The 20,862-nt window shown below is 46.1% G+C and overlaps 2 protein-coding genes and 1 long non-coding RNA gene across 12 annotated transcripts in view; 1 reads left to right on the top strand and 2 right to left on the bottom strand.

Moving 5' to 3' along the window:
• Positions 1 to 7,602, bottom strand: part of OGT (O-linked N-acetylglucosamine (GlcNAc) transferase) — a 31,379-nt gene extending 23,777 nt beyond the window's left edge. For both annotated transcript variants that reach the window (XR_002322384.2, XM_020976618.2), the window contains exons 1-3: positions 7,321 to 7,602; positions 3,853 to 4,003; positions 1,979 to 2,222 (exon numbers count right to left, since the gene is read on the bottom strand). Coding sequence is in view for 1 of the 2 variants with exons in the window: in XM_020976618.2 (XP_020832277.1) it covers positions 1,979 to 2,222; positions 3,853 to 4,003; positions 7,321 to 7,357 (432 nt within the window). In the remaining variant the exon portion in view is untranslated. The remainder of the gene's footprint in view (positions 1 to 1,978; positions 2,223 to 3,852; positions 4,004 to 7,320) is intronic.
• A 193-nt stretch (positions 7,603 to 7,795) lies between these two features.
• Positions 7,796 to 20,862, top strand: part of LOC144454989 (uncharacterized) — a 43,420-nt gene continuing 30,353 nt past the window's right edge. For 3 of the 4 annotated variants that reach the window (XR_013483608.1, XR_013483609.1, XR_013483607.1), the window contains exons 1-3: positions 7,796 to 8,533; positions 9,873 to 9,929; positions 19,733 to 19,854. This is a non-coding gene — a long non-coding RNA (uncharacterized LOC144454989). Of the gene's footprint in view, positions 8,534 to 9,872; positions 9,930 to 15,346; positions 15,634 to 19,732; positions 19,919 to 20,862 lie in introns of those variants that run through there. The other variant, XR_013483610.1, reaches the window with a different exon arrangement.
• Positions 19,280 to 20,862, bottom strand: part of TAF1 (TATA-box binding protein associated factor 1) — a 35,819-nt gene continuing 34,236 nt past the window's right edge. For 5 of the 6 annotated variants that reach the window (XM_020976612.2, XM_020976615.2, XM_078147806.1 and 2 more), the window contains 3 exons: positions 20,603 to 20,756; positions 19,918 to 20,095; positions 19,280 to 19,653 (listed from right to left, as the gene is read on the bottom strand). In XM_020976612.2, coding sequence (XP_020832271.1) covers positions 19,434 to 19,653; positions 19,918 to 20,095; positions 20,603 to 20,756 — 552 coding nt within the window. In that variant the 3' untranslated portion in view covers positions 19,280 to 19,433. The remainder of the gene's footprint in view (positions 19,654 to 19,917; positions 20,096 to 20,602; positions 20,757 to 20,862) is intronic. The other variant, XM_020976617.2, reaches the window with a different exon arrangement.

Raw genomic sequence — 20,862 nt, 5'->3', positions numbered from 1 at the left:
CTTTAGTTGCCAGTACTGACAACAGAGTATGAAGGGTAAGGTCTTCATATACTGATGAACAGAACGAGGATCCAGAGATCAAAAGGCTAGTACAATTAAGATAAAACTGTGGTGGTACAAGAGGAATTCTCTTCCAGTTGACTGACAGGTCTTCAGCTACCTGAAGACAACAGTCACATACCATTTTCTTTTCTAGTCTAACCAAGCCCAGTTCCTGGTAATCTATTTTCATTTGTAAGCATAGCTTCCAGTCTCCTGCACCGTCCTGGATGTACTTTAGCTTATGCAAAATCTCTTAAAGGCAGCACCCAGACCTGAAGGCAATCCTCCAGATGATATCTAACCAAGGCAGCTTAGAAAGAGACCGTCTCCTCCCTCTTTAGGGTCCCTAGGTTTCTATCAGTGCAGGCAAAAATCTCCTTCGATTTCTTAGTCGAAGGATCACACTGATGTTTTACATTGAGTTCACAGTCCAATAAAATCACACCTTTTTTAAATGAAAAATTCTATAGCTGCTAATCGTCTTCTACCATTGAGTATATGTTCAGTTGGCTTTTTTTTAAAAAAAAAACCAAAGTGCTAGATAGAGTCTACATTTGTCTATGTAAAATTTTATCTTATGGGATTCAGCCCATCACACTAGCCTGTTGATAACTTTTTGGATTCTAATTCAGTCATTCAACATATTAATTATTCTTCATTTTCTACTGCTATTAAGTATTAGCAACTGAGGTTCTGAACTAAGGGAGCGCTACTTACTATCAGAACTGAGCCCTAAGGCAGCAGTGACAGAGTATTGAAGTACAGAGACTGGTTAGTTTATCAGATCTTTGAGGAAACTACCCCACTAGATGGACCACAAACGAAATGGTAAAGGCCTTTCACTCATAGGGTATTTGTCTCCTGGACCCATTCGTTTTGCACTTACCTTATATACAATGCCTTAGATTGCTAGTTCTATTTCTAGGCATGTCATGTCTCCTCAATTGGATTGTAAACGTCTTGAGAGTAAGGGCTCTCTCTCACACCTCTTTTTATCTTTTACAGGATGGATATGCAATTAATCTGTTGGCTCATTTTTAATTATAAAGAAAAATATAGGCACTAAACAAAAAGCCTAGTGAAACCATTTTCACTTCATTACCAATTTTATCTTCTATGCTGCCTGGATATGACAAGATGAAGAAAAAATGATCTAACCTTATACTTTGACATCTGTTTTAAAGAAATTTTACATGTCAACAGCAGACAGATAGATGCACTACACTTTCACTCCCTAAAAACCACTTAGAAGCTCAAGTGCACATAACATACTACCTAATTGGGAGTATTAAGTTTTCACCAAGAATCTTCAAGTCAATTTTTTCATTGAATTCTCCAACAATCCTGTGAAGAAGGCAGGCAAGCAGCAGTCCCATTTTTAGAGGTGAATAAACTGAAGCACAGAATTTAAGTGACTTTTAAGTCACTTATGCAACTAACTCTAAACCTTATGTTAATTAATTAGCAGCAGAAGCAGACCAAATTTCCTATCAGTTAACAAAAAGATCTGTCCTAACCCCTATTATGTAACAACTCTCCTAAACATAACTTACAGCTCCTAATACATGGTTGGAGCCAGTCCATATGACAGTTATGTTAAGTATAGGGAAACGTCACCATCACAAACATCCAGCATTCCCAAGCTACATGTTGTCATTGTAGTCGTTCTACATTGAGAATTCAGACAGCATCAAGACTTACCAGAACGACCCACAAGAAGAACTGCAGCGAGGGTGGATTTTATCCTTTTCGTTATCTGCTTATTAGAGGAATTTTCTTATTTAAGAGCCCAGCTTAAAGTAATCGTGTTCATCTTATGTAAAGACCCCCTTCCCAAACACAAAAATACTATTTTGGCTTTGCAATGAGTGAGCTACCCAAAGCAGCTTCCTGGGTGTCTGTGGGAGTAATATAGTCACTACCAAATTCTACTCACAGGATTGTACTGAAGGGCAGACACATAAGCTTGCACTGCCCCTTCCATGTCTCCTGCTGCAACCAAAGCGGCTGCCAGGTTAATATAGCCATCGATGAAATCAGGTTTGAGGCGAAGTGCATGTCGGTAATGCTCAATAGCTTCCTGCAACTGTCCACGCTCCTTGTACACGTTCCCCAAATTGGAGTAGGCCTCTGCCAGAAGTGGGTTCTGCTTAATGGCCAAAGTGCTAAAATGAGCAGACCTGGAAAAGAGAGAAGACCGGTGACAAGGATGATTTAGAGAAAGGCACCTCCTCAAACCTGGCCTGGTCTACCAAGTCCTCCCATTCCAGAATGTCAACTTTCTATACCACAGTTTACAAAGCATCTCAAAACATTATCAAATCCAGGCTCTGCAAAGGACATATACCAAAAGCCAGTCTTCTGACTCCTGCATGTTCTTTTCACTATCTGACAATTATTCACCTAACTGGGAACTACGTAAGACTTAAATAACTTTAAAAGCAGAGTGCTGAAGAAAAAGGCAAGCAACAAAAGCATTTTCAGAAGTTTTTTTTGGGGGGAAAGAACCCCATCATCCATTTTCTAGTCTTCTGAGCATAGTAGAATGAATAAAGAATGATCTTCTATCTAGACTGATCATAGATTCAAGAAATAAAGTGTCCCAGAATCTAATTTGCTACTTAAATCTATAGCATTTCAAAGATTCACAACCATACATCACTAGAAGAATGGTTGTTAAAAGGGTCACATACAAGGGAGCAGTTTGGAATCGACAGAAGTACTATACAATTTCCCAAACACAGCCTAGCCCATTCAATCTCCTATTCCATTCTGGGCCCAATTCTCTAAACTGTAGTACCTGTCCCAGATATATACAGATATAGATATAGATACAGATATAGATATACTAACTCAATGAGCTAGCCAATCAAATACACATTAGTCTGGGAGATAGGCACTGATAGTTGGTTTTTCTTGTAGAGACTGTTGGTTGCTTTCTTCTTAACATATCATGCCTCATCATAAAGCAAAAAGAAACAAGGGGCAGCCCATCTACTGGGACCCCACCCAAGCCACCCTCCATGGTAGTGTCAAACATGACAACCCTGCACCTAAGGACCATCTGATCTGGCCTTTCCATCTACCCTGGAGCTGAACCCTACTATACAGGTGGTCTCCTTTAATTTAATTGAGAGAGGAACTATACCAATTTTGTACTTTTATTCTTGGCACCCCACAGAGGGATTAACACATAGTAAGTGCTTACTAGGTGCACTTCCATTCCATCTATCCTAACAATGCAACCATCTGCACCAAAGTAACCCTGGACCCCTGTGTTAAGGGTAGTAAAGGATACATAACACTTAGTACATTACAGCATAATTCTTTTACTTGCTTGGTAATTCAGTTTAGTCCAAAAGATTCAAATTTATGTTTTAGTAGTAGTTATCTTTTGAAGGCCATACATTTCCTCTCCAGCCATATGCATTTCCATTTGTGAACCATTTCCCCTCCTGTCCTGTCCCCCATGACATGCCTTTCAAGTGTCAAAGGAAATAGGACCAGTAATAGTTTGTTACCTGAATAGTTAACAAAAGCCCCAGGTGGTCAAGTCTGCAAAGTCCCTTTAGCCCTCCCCTCTTCAACTCTTTAGCAATTATGCCTGTGCCTAATAACAAGAACCAGGAAAAGAGAAGCTGCCACCAGGCCCAAGTGTTATGTACGAACCCAGCAAGTACTAGAATGAACTTGTGCAGGCTCAGAAGCATTTCTGCAGGCTTGCGTGAAGGACAACATAACAATAGCAACGATTCAAGTATACTTTGTTTCTTGAATTTCAATGTCTAAGAAATAAGCCCAAGTTCCTACCTGTCCAGTCTGCGACACTGGAAGTGTATAGATGACAGTAATAAAAGCACACCAGTATTATCTGGCTCTTGTCTCCATAGCTGCATGCAGTGTCTCTCAGCTGCCTCAAAATCTCCTGCCTGATATTCACGATGAGCCAACTCAGCTAACCCTTGGAAGGAAAGCATACATTTTGTTGGTTCTGGAAAATCACCAAAACAGTTTTTTTTCCTTGGGGTGGGGAGGGACAAAACATTAGAAAATACAAACCACAAACTGTTAAAAAGAAGAAGAAGAAGAAGAAGAAGAAGAAGGCAAATAAATCAAAAGATCAAAATGCTTGAAGTTAAGTAAAGCACTACAATGTACTAACTATGTCAATAGACCCCATCCTTAGATCAAGCAGAGAATCAACATTTCAAGAGCCATGTTCTTCTCAAACTAAATGAGAAGGTAAATATGTGCAATAAATTAGCCAGAAGGTTATTTTTAGATCATCTTCTAGAACAGACACTAGGTGCCATTAAATTCTATGCTTATTTCTGGAGCTTCCTCTAGAATGGCAGCCCTCCCAACCTTACCATCTTCAACATTGGGTTCTGGGAAGAAACAAGATAAAACCATGTAGTTCTGAAACAGATGGAAAAGTGTTAATGATATTGGCTAGAATAATCTTTTTGGGCAAATCTGCTTATTAAGTATTTTTATAACCTGCCTTCCCAAGTAAAGTTTCTGCCATTTTCTAAGCCACTTTGTGAAAACATAAAATTCCTGGTGAAACACAGAAAATGAGACTAGAATCAAATGGGGTTGGGGGGAAGAAATGAAGCTTTTATTTTTAAGGCAGCTGATATAATAGTAATAATAATATAATAAGAAAGGCGAATTTATCTGATGAGATTCCTAAGTCTTTAACCAGGTCATCAAATATTTTAAATTAAGGATGAGGACCACATTTGCTCTTATGCCCATTCCCCAAGGCACACTTCTCATCCTTAATGAATGTATGAGGAGTACTTTGCCCAACAGCTCTCCAGTAGTTTCAGGAGGATTAAGATACTCCAAATAATGCAAAAGCATCCATATACCTGTTGCAAGTAGTCACCTGTGACTGCAATGCTAAGAGATACTCAGAAATCTAGTACAAAACATTTGGTAAACTACTCAATTAATAATATGTGAAAAAAATTGCTGTATGCAACAGATTTCACTCCGGCAAAGATAGAGGGCACAACGAGGCAGTTTGCCAGATGTTAAGTTTCAACATATTATTATGGTGTTAAAAATTAACTTGGATTTATCCAGGTCAAATCTCAATACTATCACAAAAGTATCTATGTAAGCTTTGCAAGCTTGAACCGATGGCCCACTCATTTAAAACAAATGAAATAGCACCTCTAAATAACCCTTTGCAAGGACCTTTCCTCACAACAATTCTGTGAGGTCGATGGTTCCAGCAGTACCATCATTTTAGGGTTTAAGGTGGTGAGCCTACTCAGTCCTCTGATCATTAAAGTGGCTGCCTTGTGTTCTGCAGGGAACTCAACCTACATGAGGAATAACAGCCTGAGCTGCTGAATGGAATCATCAAGAGGGGAGACTTTATCATGGCAAATGTCAGTAATGAAACCTAAAGGAAAAAAAGTCACTAACAAATGTACTCTCCCTCTCCCCCAATTACCACATCACTTTCAAAATTTAATAAATGTTATTTTAACAGCTTCCTCAAATCATCTGCGGAGAAAAAGAAAGGTCTTCAGACTAACCAGAACCAAATTAAAATACTAAAGACACAAACATGAACTCTAAAGGGACTACTGAAATGGTGATGCCCAACTGAACAGTCCCTCAGGCCACTGTATACTCAGGTTAGATACAGCCACTTTGGGATGATTTTCTGCTATTTTTCCCACTACAGGTAAATGGTGATCAGAATGGAAAAACCAGGACAGGTTTTGTCCAGAGTCAAATAACAGACACGATATCAGAACTTGGCTCCATGGAGGGGAAAAAAGTGGCAGACTTTTAGGTTTTGGATACAATGACCACGGAACCCAACCCAAGTGAGAAGGTAACAGACTCAACTGCCAAATATGAGCCCTACCTATGAAAATGGGGGGGGGGAGAAGGAAAGAAGTATCCGTGTCCAATGGACACTGAAAAACAATCTGGACTTCCAGCCTTTTTTTCCTCAATTAACAAAGCAGGTTTAAAACCGCATAAATACCATTTTAAGGCTTGAAACCGCAGCTTTCTCAATTCCTATTAATAGCTAGTGTTTATATAGCATCCACTACGTGCCAGGTACTGTGCTAAGCAATTTACAAATGTCATTTCATTTGATTATCCAGTAGAAAAAGAGATAGAAATGAAATCCGAAATGCTTAATAGCACCCAGGGGGATGGGAAAAGCCTGAAGTGTTTATTCAATCCCACCCTTTACAGTTACAAATAAGGGATGAGATCTTTCACTAATAGGAGCCAACAATTAACGGAGATAAAGAACCCACCTCCAAAAAGCAACTCCTCAGGACAGCATTCTTAACAGGCTCTGCCCAAGAAAGTTTGAACACAGGAAGGTGCTTGGTTCAACTATCAAAAAGGTCTTTTTTTTTTTTTCCGGTCCCAATTCTGCGTGCTCAAAGCGAAAATAAAACAGCGATCTCCAAGCGAGACGGCGCATTCAGGCGAGGGATGGAAACTTAAAATGTTAATAAACATAACACCTCGCGAACGCTGACAATAAGCTGGAAAAATGGAAATGGGACCTGGGCGAGAGACCCCGACCCCCACCCCCAGGAGCGCGATGGGAAGGAATCCCAAAGGACTCCCAAGGCGGGATGGGAAATCGCCTAAAGGCCCCCGAGACCGCGGAGCAGGCAGGTGAAGAAGTGGCCCGAAACGGCTCAGAGGCAAGGGTGTGGCCCCCGGGGCTGGCCAGAGCACAGAAGAAAGGGGGCGCTCCCCCGGGGCCGGCCGCCCCTGGAAATTTCCAGCTCCCTCCCCAGCCCCGCAGGTCCGCCACCTAGCCACAGGAAGCCAGGCGGGGCGGGGGTGGGGGGGAGGTGGAAAGGGGGTACAGAGGGGGCAGAGCGCCAAGCCCGGGCCACCGAGACCCGAGTTCCAATGCGACCTCAGGCACGAGCTAGCTGTGGGACCCTGCGCGAGGCACTTCCCCCCCGGGCCTGCCTCAGTTTCCTCCTCTGTACCACGAGGGCGTGGCCTCGATGCTCCCCCAATCCACGATTCGCCATCCTCCGGGGGAAGGACGGCCGCCCCCAAGCGGAGGGGGCCGCCGAGGGGGGGGGGGGCACGTGCACCGAAGGGTCCTTCCCCTGCCCGCTCGGGTCACCCCGCGGGGTGTACGTGCGGCAGGGGTGAACATGGCGGGGCTTCGGGGACGGGGGGGCAGCTGTCCGGTTCCGGGGAGTGCGACGGAGCTCGCGGGCAGGGGAGCGCGAAGCGGCGGGCAGGCGGCCGCCTAGGTACCTGTGCTGTCGGCCACGTTGCCCACCGAAGACGCCATGGGGAGCCTCCTGAGGGAGGGCGGGCCAGGGGGAGCCCCGCGCCGCCGCGTCCCGCCGCCGCCGGAGCCGCCTCCGAGGCCGGCGACACGGACGGCCGGGAGGCGAGCAGCAGGGCCGGGCGGGAGGGCGGGCTGGCCGGCAGGGACGGCTTAGCCAGCAGCCGCGGTATGGATGAAGCTCCGCAGCGCCAGACCGGCTCCGCTTCTCCCTTCAGCTCTCGGGCTCTTGAAATGGCGGCGGTGCTGGCGGTTCCCGGTCCAAGACAACACCTGCCGGAACTACTTCCTGCTACAATCGAGTCCCTAGGCGGAGGAGGTAGCTCCGAGACCACAAATGATTACAATGAAGACGCAGCACACGTCGTAGTCTTCCGCGCATGGAGGGAGGGGGAGGAAGGGGGAGGGGGGAGGGGTGGGCATTGCGACAAACAGGCGTTGGGACCGGGGCGCATGCGTGTCACACTCGGGCAGCCCCCATCCGGAGCCCGCGCCCGGGCCTTCGCTGGCTCCCAAAGCTGGGCCGGACACGCCGTGGAGCAAGTTAGCCGCTGGGGCGGGGCGGGGGAGGAGGAGGAGGAGGTGGGTCGTTGGTGATAGGCCGTGAGCCTAAAGGCAGGCCTCGGCCCGGGGAGGGACGGGCTTCTCTCCCCACCCCCCCACTCCGCCCTGCACAGGGCTTAGTCATCTTCCATCTGCCCGATGCCAGGCCCGGACCTGGACCCCAAGGCGCTGCGGGGGGGGCGGGAGCAGTGCGGAAGTGGCGACTGGGAGCCGCGTGAAAGGCGCGGGCCCCACCCTCGCCCCTCCTCGCCCCTCCCCGGCCCGCCCCCAGCCCGCCCCGCTCGGGGGCGCGGGCGGCCACCTAGACCCTGCTGCTGCTGCTCCGTTTGCTTGAGGCCAGGCCCCCTCCCCACTCCCGTCGTGGAGTGGCGACCCTGGACCACGGCCACCGGGCGGCGGCCCTCTACTTAATGGCCACGGAGGGGCCGAGGCGTCTCTTAGCCACACAGACTTCGCACAGATAAGGAAGTTGAGGCAAGGGGTACGCGTGTAAAGGGAGATTCACCAACCAGACTGAAGAGAATGCAAGGCAGGACTGGAGTGCCAAGTTGTGGTGCATCATGGGAAAGAAGAAGGGAAGGAAGGTTTATTCTGATTTAGGTGGTCAGAGAGAAGGTGAGATACAACGGATAGAGAGAATTAGAATCTATAGAGAAGTGGGCTCAAGGACTCCAAAAGCAGGAGAGACTTGCATTGAGGGTTCATGGGAAGTAAGGTCGGGTAAGGTGAATAATAAATAAGTTGAAGCCAGCCAGTGACCTTGAAAGACAGTTTTGAAGTGGAGATAGGGAGAGTGGCCAGAAGACTTGTGGCAGTTCATCGAGGAATGAAGTGAGGAAAGTCCAAAGTTCTGTGATAGGGGGCATTTAAGTGGTGCACTGGATAGAGCACCGGCCCTGAAGTCAGGAGGACCCAAGTGCAAATCCGGCCTCAGACCAAACACTTGACACTTACTAGCTGTGTGACCCTGGGCAAGTCACTTAACCCCAATTGCCTAAAAAAAAAGAAAGAAAGAAAGAAAGAAAGAAACACAAAGTTCTGGGATGGCAGGGGAAATGGGGGGAAAAAAAGATACGAAAGATATTTCCTAGGAAAATTCCAGAAGAATGGAGGCAGGAGCCAAGGGAAAAGGAGAATGAACACTGAGAAAAAACTCACTAGATATGGTTATTAGGGACCTTGGAGAATTCGTTAGAATGGATTCAAGTCAGGTCTTGCTCCCTTCAGCTGGAGCACCAACCTGAAGCAAAAGCTTCACTCCTTCCTATACCCCAATTCTAGGGACTCTTCCCTGATGAAAGGCATTTTTCTATAGACCCTCCTCTTCTCTGCTGGATTGCATGCTGTAGCAGCTGTATATTGTGGGAGAGAGGACTCCTGGTTTAGTGACAGGTTGGACCCCTCAGGCCTTCCTTCCAAGGACAAAATACTAGAATGTTTTGGAAAAGAATCTAGGACCAATCACCTCCCTGTAGAAGTGACAATCCATCCACAGGAGAGTTCAAACTAACATCAGTATCCCATCCAAAGTTGGGCTAAATGCCATCTACAAGGAGTCCTGGCCTCAAGAAACTTAGGGTCTAATCCACACTACCTCCTTAGCTAGGGAGTCACATCGCATCTCATAGATCATTTATATTTTCAAGTAGAACATTTTCGGCCGCCTTCCCTCACCTCAAAGTGGAGGAGGAGACCACTTTTGAAATAGCTTGTTTTGGTTTTCTGCCTCACAATCATTGCTGATTAAAAAAAAATGTCCTTGTACTGGCAACAAATTTAAAGAAAATTCTGTAAGTAAATAAGCATCTCTCTTAACTTCATCCCCCCTTAATATTACTAATGGCAAACAGACCTAAATTAGGGCTCAGACTTCAGGCTATAGGCCCTGTCAGACCTGTCAGGTTCATAGGGAGGAGCTTTAGAGTTCATCTCATCCAATCTCTTCATTTTACAGATGAGGAAGCTAAGACCCAGCCAGGAAAGGTGACTTGGCCCTGGTCACACAGACATGGTAAGTGCCAGAGCTGAGACTTGACCCCAGGCTCTCAGACTCCAAAGTCCTTCTCTGGAGAAATGTGCAGGAAATCAGAGGGTTGTGTTCTTCAGATAGTTTCTCTTCATGAGAAGCTTTCACATCAATCTCTTCCCATTGGCCGGGGACTAAGAGCAAAAATACTGAAGAAAACAAAAGAGTTTGATCTGATCAGACATGAAGTTGTAGCCTCCAGACTCACAGATTCAAAGTGACACCAGATAGAGTTACCCAAAACAACCAAGGCCTTTCAAGAATGATTTCCCTTGAGTCCTAGCCAGAGCTGCTTTGCAAAAATGGAGAGGTTGAGGATATGCATTCTCACAGACCCTACACCTGCTTCACTAGACTAGCTTAGCCCCAAACAGCATGAACACCACCCAAAAAAGGCCTTCTGGGCCTGGTGCTGCGTGCTGAAGATAAAGTGAATGGAGGAAAACATGTTCCTATCAGTGCAACCTCTTGCATGAGGCCCTGGAGCCATTGAGTAATTGGGAGCTCAGTCCTTCTCAGCTACCTGCCACTTATTCTTTCTAGCAACTCCCTCACATGTAACACTGAGGGAAGTGGTAAGCCCCAACTGGAAGCCTTTGCTTTGCCCACATCAGCTGTCACTAACCCCTGCCTCTGCATCACCATCTCATAAATTGCACCTGATTTCTGAAATCTCTTTCACTTTGCTCTCTTCCTTAAAAGGCCTCTATCGGTTCTGATGTTGCCCTGAAGGCCTCACACTTTAAACCATCACTTCCATGCAGATGACTCCCTAGTCTGTATTTCCAGGCCTGATCACTCTTCCAAGTTCTATACCCTCTTCAACGGCCTAAAAGACACCCCCACCTTGTGTCCCAGCAGCACCAAATCTCAAACTGAATTGATTGTCTTCCCCCTCCAAACCTGCTCTTCCTCTTGACTTCATTTTGCTAGTGGCACCACCTGTGTTTGAAACCTCAGCGTCCTTCTTAAATGTTCCAAGAAAGGTAGGCTGGTATGAGGACTTCACTGGAGATCAGGAAATGAGCAGGCCCAGCTCTGCCTTGAACTAGCTAGGTGGCTAAACCTCTTTGGGATTCAATTCCTCATCTTTTGTCTCCTGAAGCAAGTTGAAAATCCTTTGCCTGGCCTTCTCTCCAGTTTCACCCATGTTGGAATATTTCCCAACTCTCACCCATTCCTGGCCCTTTCCTGACTTGGCTTGGGCTCATGCTCTTCATAGCCCGAATCCCTGCCCCTCCTTTCCTTCTACCCCACCATACTCAGCCTCAGCCCTTTGGATTTATACCTCTCCTCCAAGACTAACTCAAAACCATCTTTCCTGATCTTTGTAGTCAGGGATGTGTGTTTCCTCCTCAGCTTCTGTTGATCACGGGGCTCCCATTGCTGAGCTGTTCTTTTCTGCTAGGCTTATTTGTGTGTGTAATATCCAGGAGGGCAAGGACCATGAGGGGGCTAAGCTTTGTGTTTCCTCCAATTCACTGTACATAGGAGGATTTAGCATTTGTTGAAGAAACAAATGGTCTGAAAAGCCTATCTCTTTCCCCAACTAGGCAATGAAGATGCTCATAGCTGTGACATAAATGGGGAAATTAAGAAGCAGGGTGGGTTTGAGGAAAAAGATGCTGAGTTCTCTTTTGGACATGTCGATCTTGAGATGACCTTGGGACAGCCATGTGAAGATGTCCAGCAAGCAGCTGTTGATGTGGGGCTGACTGGTTGTAGGTTGATTGAACCCACTGAAGCTGGTAAGATCACTGAGAGAGTGGAGAAAGGGACCAGGACTTAACATAGGTGGAAACAGTCATAAAACTGTGCTGTCTGGGTCCTCTACAGATTTATGCTACATGATCTCAACGGGGCACTTACTGCAGCAAGACATCCCCCTTCATCTGTTTACTATCTCACTCGTTACAGCAACTTTTCCAAGCCTTTTCATCCTTCCTCAAACTTCCCAAGGCTCCCCTTCCCCCACCCTCTCAGCTGAGAACCTTGGCATATATTTCAATGAAAAAAGTTTGGCCAGACAGTCGACAGACATTTCTTAAGCTACTATGTGCCAGTGCTAAGGATACAAAGAAAGGCAAAAAATGGTCCTGCCTTCAAGGAGCTCCCAGTCTAACGGGGGAGACAACATGCAAACAACTGTGTACAAGGAAGTTGTAAAATCCACAGAGGGAAGGCACTAGAATGTAAAAGATATTGTGAAAGGCTTCTTGTAGAAGATGGAGTTAAGTTGGGACTTGGTGCTCTCAACAGTAATAAGGGACTTTGGAAGGGAGAATGGTTTGGGGTACAAGATGATGAGCTCAGTTTTGGACATGCAGAGTTTCAGATGTCTACTAGACATCCAGTTCAAGATTCTGAAAGGCTGATGAAAGATTGGTTGGTGATGAGAGATTGGAGGTCAGCGGAAAGATTGGGGCAGGATAGGTAGATCTGAGATTCATCAGCATAGAAATGGTCATTAAATCCATGGGAACTGATGAGATAACCAAGTGAAGTAGTATAGAGGGAGAAGAGAAGAGGGCCCTAGGACAGAACCCCGAGGGACATGTAAAGTTAGAGGGTGTGATATGGGGGATGATCAGGCAAAGCAGACAGAGAAGGATGGGTCAGAGAGGTAGGAGGAGAACCAGGAGAGCACGGTGTCCTGAAAACATAGAGAGAAGAGAGGATCAGGGAGGGGAGGGTGATCTAGAGTGTCAAAGGCTGCAGAGATGTCAAGGAGAATGTGGATTGAGAAAAGGCCTTTGGATTCGGCAACTAAGAGATCATTGGTAACTTTGGAGAGACCCATTTCAGTGGAATGATGAGTTCAGAAGCTAGATTGTAAGGGGTTATGAAGAGAGTGGGAGGAGAGGAAGTGGAAGCATCTGGTATAGACAGCCTTCTCAAGGAGCTGAGCCGCAAAAGGCAGCAGAGATATGGGAACCATAGTGGAGATGGCAGGGGCGAGTGAAGGTTTTTTGAGGATAGAAGAGATAGGAGCATGTTTTTAGGCAGTCGTGGCAAGGAACAGCCAGTCCACAGGGAGAGACTGAAAAGAAGGGAGAAAATGAAGATGACAGAGGAGACAAGCTGGAATGGGATCATTTGTGTAGATAGACAAGGAGAAGGGCCACCTTGTCATGGGCAATGGGCTAAAGAAGGACATAGTGGTACAAGGCACCTGGATGATGGGAAATAGGGAGAAGGGGAGAAGATGGAACACTCAGGCATGGCCACAATTTCTTCAGTAAAATATGAGGCAAGGTCCTAAGGTGAGAGAATTGGGGGCAGGGGAGCCATAGGAGGTTTGAGAAGGGATGAAAAGATTTGGAAGAGCTACTGTGGAGAGTGAGATAACAGTACTGATAACAGCTGACATTTATATAGTTGTTACCATGTGCCTGGCACTGTGCTAAGCATTTTACATTTATTATCTCATTTGATCCTCACAAGAACCCTGGAAGGTAGGTACTATTATCACTCCCATTTTTACAGATGAAGGAACTGAGGCAAACAGAGGTTAAATGACTTGCCCAGGGTCACATAGCTGATAAGTGTCTTGGAACTGAGGCCTTCATGACTCAGGCCTAGCGCTTTGTCCACTGTACTACCCAGCTGCCATAAGTGAAAGAGAAAATTGCCTAGCAGCAGTGAGGGCCCTATCAGTGTTACAGAAATCTGTTACAGAAATTTATGGTGGACCCAATCAGAATGATTGTATGATTTTCTTCACCTTCGTTCAGCAGCATGTTGTGAGGGGAGGGGGGCGAGGGGAAAAGGTGACTGTTGGTAGGGTACTGAAGGCTGAAGAAGCTTGCCAGGGATGAATAATAACAGGGACCCTAAAGAATAGGACGGTATCCCTTCCACATCTCGGGGCTTAGGGGCATGGCGCCCCCTCCCTCCATCAGGAAAATCCAAGTACCAATGTTTTGGCCCTCCCTTCACCCCAGAGAAGAAGTCTGAATTTTTTCTTTTTCTTTTATAGGATGTTCACAGTACATTATTGTAAAACTTGGGTTAAGTATTTGGTCACAGGTTCTTGTGTAGTCTGCAGCTTCCATAAAACTCCCCAAAAATTCCCATTTAATTTCTTACGCCAACCCAAGGTATATCAAAACCGGGATGTGGAAGGGCTAACTGTATAGAGTTGAACTGGTTTGCCAAGGGGTTAATAAAGATGGGGAAAGAGAGTGTGGCTAGCGCAGGGGTAAGGCCTGGGAATGGACTGAGGGGTCATGGTGTAGAAGAAGAGCAGGACTTGCTAATTGAAGGCAGAAGGAGAGGTAGAAAGCCAACAGATTGTGATCAGAGAAGGGAATTTCAGAGTTCTTGAATGTGGAGGTGGGACATTTGTGGGTGATGACAAGATCAAGGGTATGACATCTCTATATCCTGTCAGATGCTCTGGTTTCAATTTCTATGCAAATTATTCTCATACCTATTTATCTAGACCCTACCTATCCTAACCTCCAGTCTCACATCTTCAACAGCCTTTTTTTTTTTTTTTTGGCTAGGCAGTGGGGTTAAGTGACTTGCCCAGGGTCACACAGCTAGTGTTATGTGTCTGAGGCCGTATTTGAACTCAGGTCCTCCTGAATCCAGGACCAGTGCTCTATCCACTGCGCCACCTAGCTGCCTTGAACAGCTTTTTGAACATGTCAAACTGGATGTCCTGTCAACATCTTCAACTCAGCACGTCCAAAAATGAACTCATGATCTTTTCCCCCAAACCCTCCCCTCTTCCTAACTTCCCTGTTATTGTCCAGGGCACCATCATCCTCCCAGTTAACTCAGGCATGAAACCTACATGTCATCCTCGACGCCTTGATCTCTCACACACACATACCTCCCCCATATCCAGTTTGCTGACAAGTCCTATCAATTCTGATATCTCTTGTAGATGCCCCCTTCTCTCCTCTGATACTGCCTGTCACCCTGGCGCAGGTCCTCATCACCTTGCCCCTGGACTACTGCAGTAGCTGCTGGAGGGGGGTAGGGGCTGCCTGTCTCAAGTCTGTCCCCACTCCAGTCCATCTTCCACTCAGCTGTCAAAGTGATCTTCTGTTTGGTTCTTAAAGCCCTTCCTATGTTGGCCCCTTCCTCCCTTTCTGGTCTTCTCACATCCTCTACAATCCATTGACACTGACCTCCTTGCCCAGTGACACTCCTTTTTCCAACGCTGTACTTTTTCATTAGCTATCCCCTGTTCCTGGAATTGTCTCCCTCTTCATTTCCATCTCCTGGCCTCCTTCAAGTCTCAGCTCAAGTTCTACCTTCCTTAAGGAGCCTTTTCCAGTTGCCCTTAAGGCTAGTGCCTAACCTCTAAGATTATCTCCAATTAATCTTGTGTATGTCTGGTTTGTTTGTACAAACTTGTTCACGTTTTCTGCCTTTCTTTGTGTTTCCAGGGCTTAGTACAGTGCCTGGCCCATGCCTGGGAGGTGCTTAATAAATAATTGTTTACTTGGATTGACTTGACTTGACTCAGGTCAGAGCTCTGGCATGCATACCTGCACCCAGGAAGCAGGAAATGGATGATGGTCCAACAATGGAGCCCATAAAGGTATGGTTGAACAGATCAGAGCAGAAGCAGGAGAAAGCAGTGTCATGAAAACCCAGGGAGGAGAGTATCTGGGTGGAAAAGATGGTCAACAGTGACCAATGCTGTGGAGAAATCAAGGATGATGGGAAACAGGTAAGTGGCTTTAGCAGTAACACTAGCATGCATGCAAAACCAGCTTGTAAGGGTTTCACAAGTGACTGAGAGTTAAGGAAGTGGTTCAATGAGTGCACACAGCTCTGTTAAGGACGTTATAAGTCATGTGGCACAATGGCCTCATGTTACAGATGAACAAACTCGGCAGCAGGACAACCTGCTCCAGGTAGTGGCAAAACCAGGATTCAAACCCAGTATGCGCTTCCGTGTCCTGACTATATAAAAAGGGTGGTAATAGGCTCTCTCACACTCCCCTCCCACCCCCCCCCAGTTGTTGTGAGACCATGATGTAAGGTCATGTACATAGCCAGCTTGGGAGTGCCGTTCAGTTACTACTCAGTACTCGTGATTCAATCTAAGAGCAGGGGGGTGTAAGGAAACAAAAGGGTAGCTTTGAGCACTAGACTAAAAGGGAGAAATTTCCTTTTCTTTGGCTTTTGCTAGTCATGGTGCTGTGACTGGGCCTGCCCAGGGGCCCCTGAGGGGAACAGGAGAGTAAGTCTCTCTCCTACATGCCAAGCTGGCTTTAGCAGTCTGCCCTCAGGAATATTTATCGAGTGCCCACTGTGCCCAGTCACATGGAAGTCACAAGACGAAATGGCACAGGTTGGCCTTGCCTTTGAAAAGCTTCCAGTTAGGGAGACAACGCCCACAATAAATAAACAAACACTGCCAAGGCATCAGGATAGGAGGGATTGATTGGGCACGTAGGGCCCTAACTAGCACCATCCTACTTGGGGAAATGCTTTGTGGACTTATTGGCATGCAAAATGTAGAAGGGGCTGAAAGTCAGGTTTCAATTCAATTGAACAAGCACTTATTAGGCACCTACTAACAAGGCACTGGGTTTAATGCTAGGGGCTATAAAAGGTACAGAGACCCTATCATCATGGACATTACAATTCATTAGCTACAGTACAAAATCAAATATGCTAAATGCAAGTGGAAGGGGGATTACTTCAAGTTGTGGAGGGCAGGCAGCATCTGGAGGGGGGGCGGGGCATGGAGACAGTGGAGAAGGATTTATATATGTGCCAGGTACTGTGGTAAGTGCTTATTAGAATAGGATCTCATTGGATTGGAATTCAACCTTGACCTAGACATAGAGTTTCTTTCTTTCTTTCTTTCAATTGTTTTCTGTTCAGTTTTGAATTCTTGCTCTCCTTCCATTCCCTCCACCAGAGTTGGGTTTTAATAGTCAGAGCCTGGGATAGGACTAGGTTGGTTTAAGTGCATACTGTGACCTCAAATTTTCTAAGTTACTCCCTGCCTCAAACTCTAATGGGACATAGAGACTCTCTTCTACGTGGCTAGCCTTACTTACCTTTTGACTCCTTATCACCTTCCGAAAGAGGCTAGTGTAATATTTTTTTTTTTAAAGTGAGGCAATTGGGGTTAAGTGATGGCCAGAGTCACACAGCTAGTAAGTGTTATGTGTCTGAGGCTGGATTTCAACTCAGGTCCTCCTGACTCCAGGGCTGGTGCTCTATCCACTGTGCCACCTCACTGCCCTGTAATATTCTTTTTTTTTTTTAATTTTTATTTTTTTGGCTGGGCAGTGGGGTTAAGTGACTTGCCCAGGGTCACATGGCTAGTAAGTGTTATGTGTCTGAGGCTGGATTTGAACTCAGGTCCTCCTGAATCCAGGGCCAGTGCTCTATCCACTGCACCACCTAGCGGCCCCCCCACCCCGTAACATTCTTCTTAAGCCCCAGTCTCCATCCCCCCCCAACCTCAGCAGCCTCTCTGTACAAAGAGACAAGGGCATCTGCACACAGCACTTATCTACTTCTAATAATCTGAGTTGGCCAGAATTATATAAAATAGTATACTCATAACTTCAGTATGACTTTGACTGTTAAACATACATTTTTAAACTGGATGCATTCCAGGCACATGTGAGGCACATGTGAGAGGAGGCAGACTGGAAGTAAGTTTTAAGAGACCTTCCAAACTAAGTATAAAATGTGATTGGTAGTTAATGAAGAGCAGCATAACCAGAGCTGGACATGATGGTGGTCATGTATGGCATGGATTGGAAAAGGGAGACCAGAGACTGTTTAGTTTAGGAAGCTATTATAGTACCTTAGGTAAATGGACTAGGGTAGTGTGTTGGGGATGAAAAGGAGGGGACAGATTTTCCTGAGAGAACAGAGACATAAAATTTAGCAGTTTGCTTAGATGTTGGAGGTGGAGGAGTCAAAGATAAGAAGTTTGGATCTTTAGTGATAAGCATGATGGTATCATACATAGACATAGGAAATGGGATGGGTTTGAGGAAAGATGAATTCTGTTTTGGACACGTATAAAAGAAATTATTCCAAGCATAAAGGACTTACTCTCCTAGCCTTGGCCAGGACCTAGACATACCTGACATTGTTTATTTACATGGGGACTGTCACTCTAACAGATCTAAGGTCAAGACCTCTTAAGGAGCAAAGAAAACCTCATAGATACTGGTCTGCAGCTTCGTTAGTAAGTACTGTCTCCTTCCCACTCGGGGCAACGTTTTTGAGCTTTAGGTGTCAATTGCTGGCCTGTATCTTAGCAGAGGTTTGAGGCAGAGAGATAGAATTGTAAGTCAAGCCTAAAAACGATAGTTGAAGCTCTGGGAATGTCCAAGATTGCAGAGCAAGAATGAAGAGAGTCAGGGTCAGCTAGGTGGCACAGTGGATAGAGCACCAGCCCTGGAGTCAGGAGGACCTCAGTTCAAATCTGGCCTCAGACATATAACATTCACTAGCTGTGTGACTCTGGGCAAGTCACTTAACCCCAATTGCCTTACCAAAAAAAAAAAAAGAAGAAGAGCAGGAACCTGAGGACAAAGCCTTGAAGAGCATCTGACATTTAGGGAGGTATGAAAGGATATAGAGGGAGAGATAGAATATAGTGTCACTGAAGTCAGGGGAGGCTGAGTGGCCAACAGTGACAAATGGAGACAGATCAAGCAGAAAGGGAACTGAGAAGCTGATGAATTGCCTAAAAGGAAAATTGTCGACCTTTGAGCAAATGGCTAGAAGCCAGTTGAGAAATGAGTGGGTGGGGAAGAAGTAGAGGTGATGAGTGTACTGCAGACTATTCTTACTAAAAGTCTGGCAACAAAGGGAAGGAGGTGAGATAATAGCAGGGTCAAGGGAAAGGTTTGGTTTGTTTTGAACTAGATTGAGGGCACACATGATATAGCAAGAAAGACAACTCTTCCTCTGAGTCCAGAGAGGAAGAGAAGAATGTCTGAGATAGCTTCTCAGTACAAAAAGTCAAGATCGTCCTACTGAGAATCAGGGGTTAGGATGGGGTGGATGGAGATTGGGGCTGGAAAAGAGTGAATCAAGTCGGAAACAGCCATTTGGGGATGTGTTAAGGAGGTGAAAAGAGGTAAAGAAAAGGCTAGCCTTGCAGGAGTGGGCCTCTGTGTTCCAGCCAGGGAGCTAGAGTCTGAGGCAAGGGACAAGCTGGAACACCGAAGGGCACAGGACACTTCATTTTTTTCATGGTAAGGGACAAAAGCACCTAAAGCAAACTACTCTTTTAATACGTGCTGCCCCCCCACCCTCCCAGCTTCAAAGGGAAAACTGGCCATTGCTGAGAAATGAAGCCGGTTTGAGACAATATGGAGAGGGATAAATGCAGAGGTCAGGAGGGAAGCTTTATTATCATTTATGAATAATTTAAAAAGAAAAAAGTCTAACATGTTCAGCTGGTGGCTCAATCAGACACTGTACACAATTTATACATATGAGGGGAAAGTTAAAATCCTGAGGAGGTCCTAAGGAAGAGTCTCATTCGTCAGAGTCCAAGTCACTGTCTCCAGGAAGTGAGTGGCAATCCTCACTGTCATCCTCATCCTCAGACAGACGAACTTGACTGAGGACACTTGGCCCACCTCGCTGCTCTTCTTCCTCTTCCTCTTCCTCCTCTGATACATCATATCCACCTATGCTGCTAAAACTTGTATCTCGAGTATTTGCTTTGGGGTCAGGCTCCTCATAGCTCCCATAACTGAGGAGATAAAGTCATGGGCTCATGTAAATTCTTCAACTCAGGGGATGTCCTCACCCTCCCACTTTTCTACCCTCAGATGAGCAAAGTGACCTCCCCTGGAGACCCAAAATGCCTGACCTGACCAGCCCTGCCTGCCAGAACCCATTCATAACATTTGGAGACTTCATGGACAAGGAGCTGGGAGAGAAGAGATCACAGGTAGGACACTGTGGTACAAAGGACTCCTCCTTGTTCTCCCTTTTTGCTGCTGCTACCTATTACCTGATGTTGCTGTCCTCCATCCCGTGAGAGGCCTCACCAGCATCTCCTTCATAGGACATCATGCTCTCCTCATTATCCATGCCCATTCTTGTGTTCTCTTGCAGCACATGGGGCTGTTTAGGCCTCATTCCACCAGATTCCATGTCAGAGTCACTGCCACTCTCACTCAGTTGGATAGCTGTACAAATGGAAAGGCAGTGGTTCACTGGCCCATATCTACCCAACCCTGTTTCCCATGCCTTGGCAGAATAAGCTTGACAGAAGCACTTCTTCTCTAGCTAGGCCTAGGGCCTCTCCAAAACAATTATTCAAAGACAACTTGTTTGCATTTCTTCCTTTGTGGCTCTTCTGCGCTAGGCTCCTGGTAGACAACTGCAGGATCTGAAGTTTGAAAATAGGAGTTGAATTTATTTCCTTTCCCCTCCCCAAGCCAGTGTCCCTCTTCTACCATTGTCAACATATCTTCTTTGAATCCCTTTGCCACACTGGACATACCAAATTAGGCTTATCTAGCCCCCCTTTTTGCCCCTGCCATTCTTAGCACCTCTTCTGCAGAATCTTCTCCCAGACTGCCGCAAGTTATCTAATGATGCACGACTTGGTTGAGCACCGCAAGGAAAAGAGACGACGTCTGGTCAACAGCTTTCAGTGTGGCTCAGCCAGATGGGAACAGACCAAGACTTACAGGAAAAAGGATTATCTCCTTCTTCATCGCTCCCGGCATCTTCCTCCTCATCCTCTACGTCGGACATAAGCAGATCTTCATACAAGACGCTAGACTGAGGCTGCTGTGCAGCCCCTTCCTCTTCATCTGCAAGGTCACCATCCCCATCTTCTTCCTATAGCACACAGACAGACCAAAAAATACCCACTAAGGGACACAAGTGATAGGGCAGAAGCCACCAACTTTATGTACCATCTCAGAAAGAGCTACTCTGTCTTATG

This window comes from Phascolarctos cinereus, unplaced genomic scaffold (assembly GCF_003287225.1).
Source record: "Phascolarctos cinereus isolate Bilbo 61053 unplaced genomic scaffold, phaCin_HiC Scaffold_8;HRSCAF=390, whole genome shotgun sequence".
NCBI classification, from domain to species: Eukaryota; Metazoa; Chordata; class Mammalia; order Diprotodontia; family Phascolarctidae; genus Phascolarctos; species Phascolarctos cinereus.
Note: the sequence above shows the minus strand (reverse complement) of the source record. Positions and strands in the feature narration are given on the sequence as shown.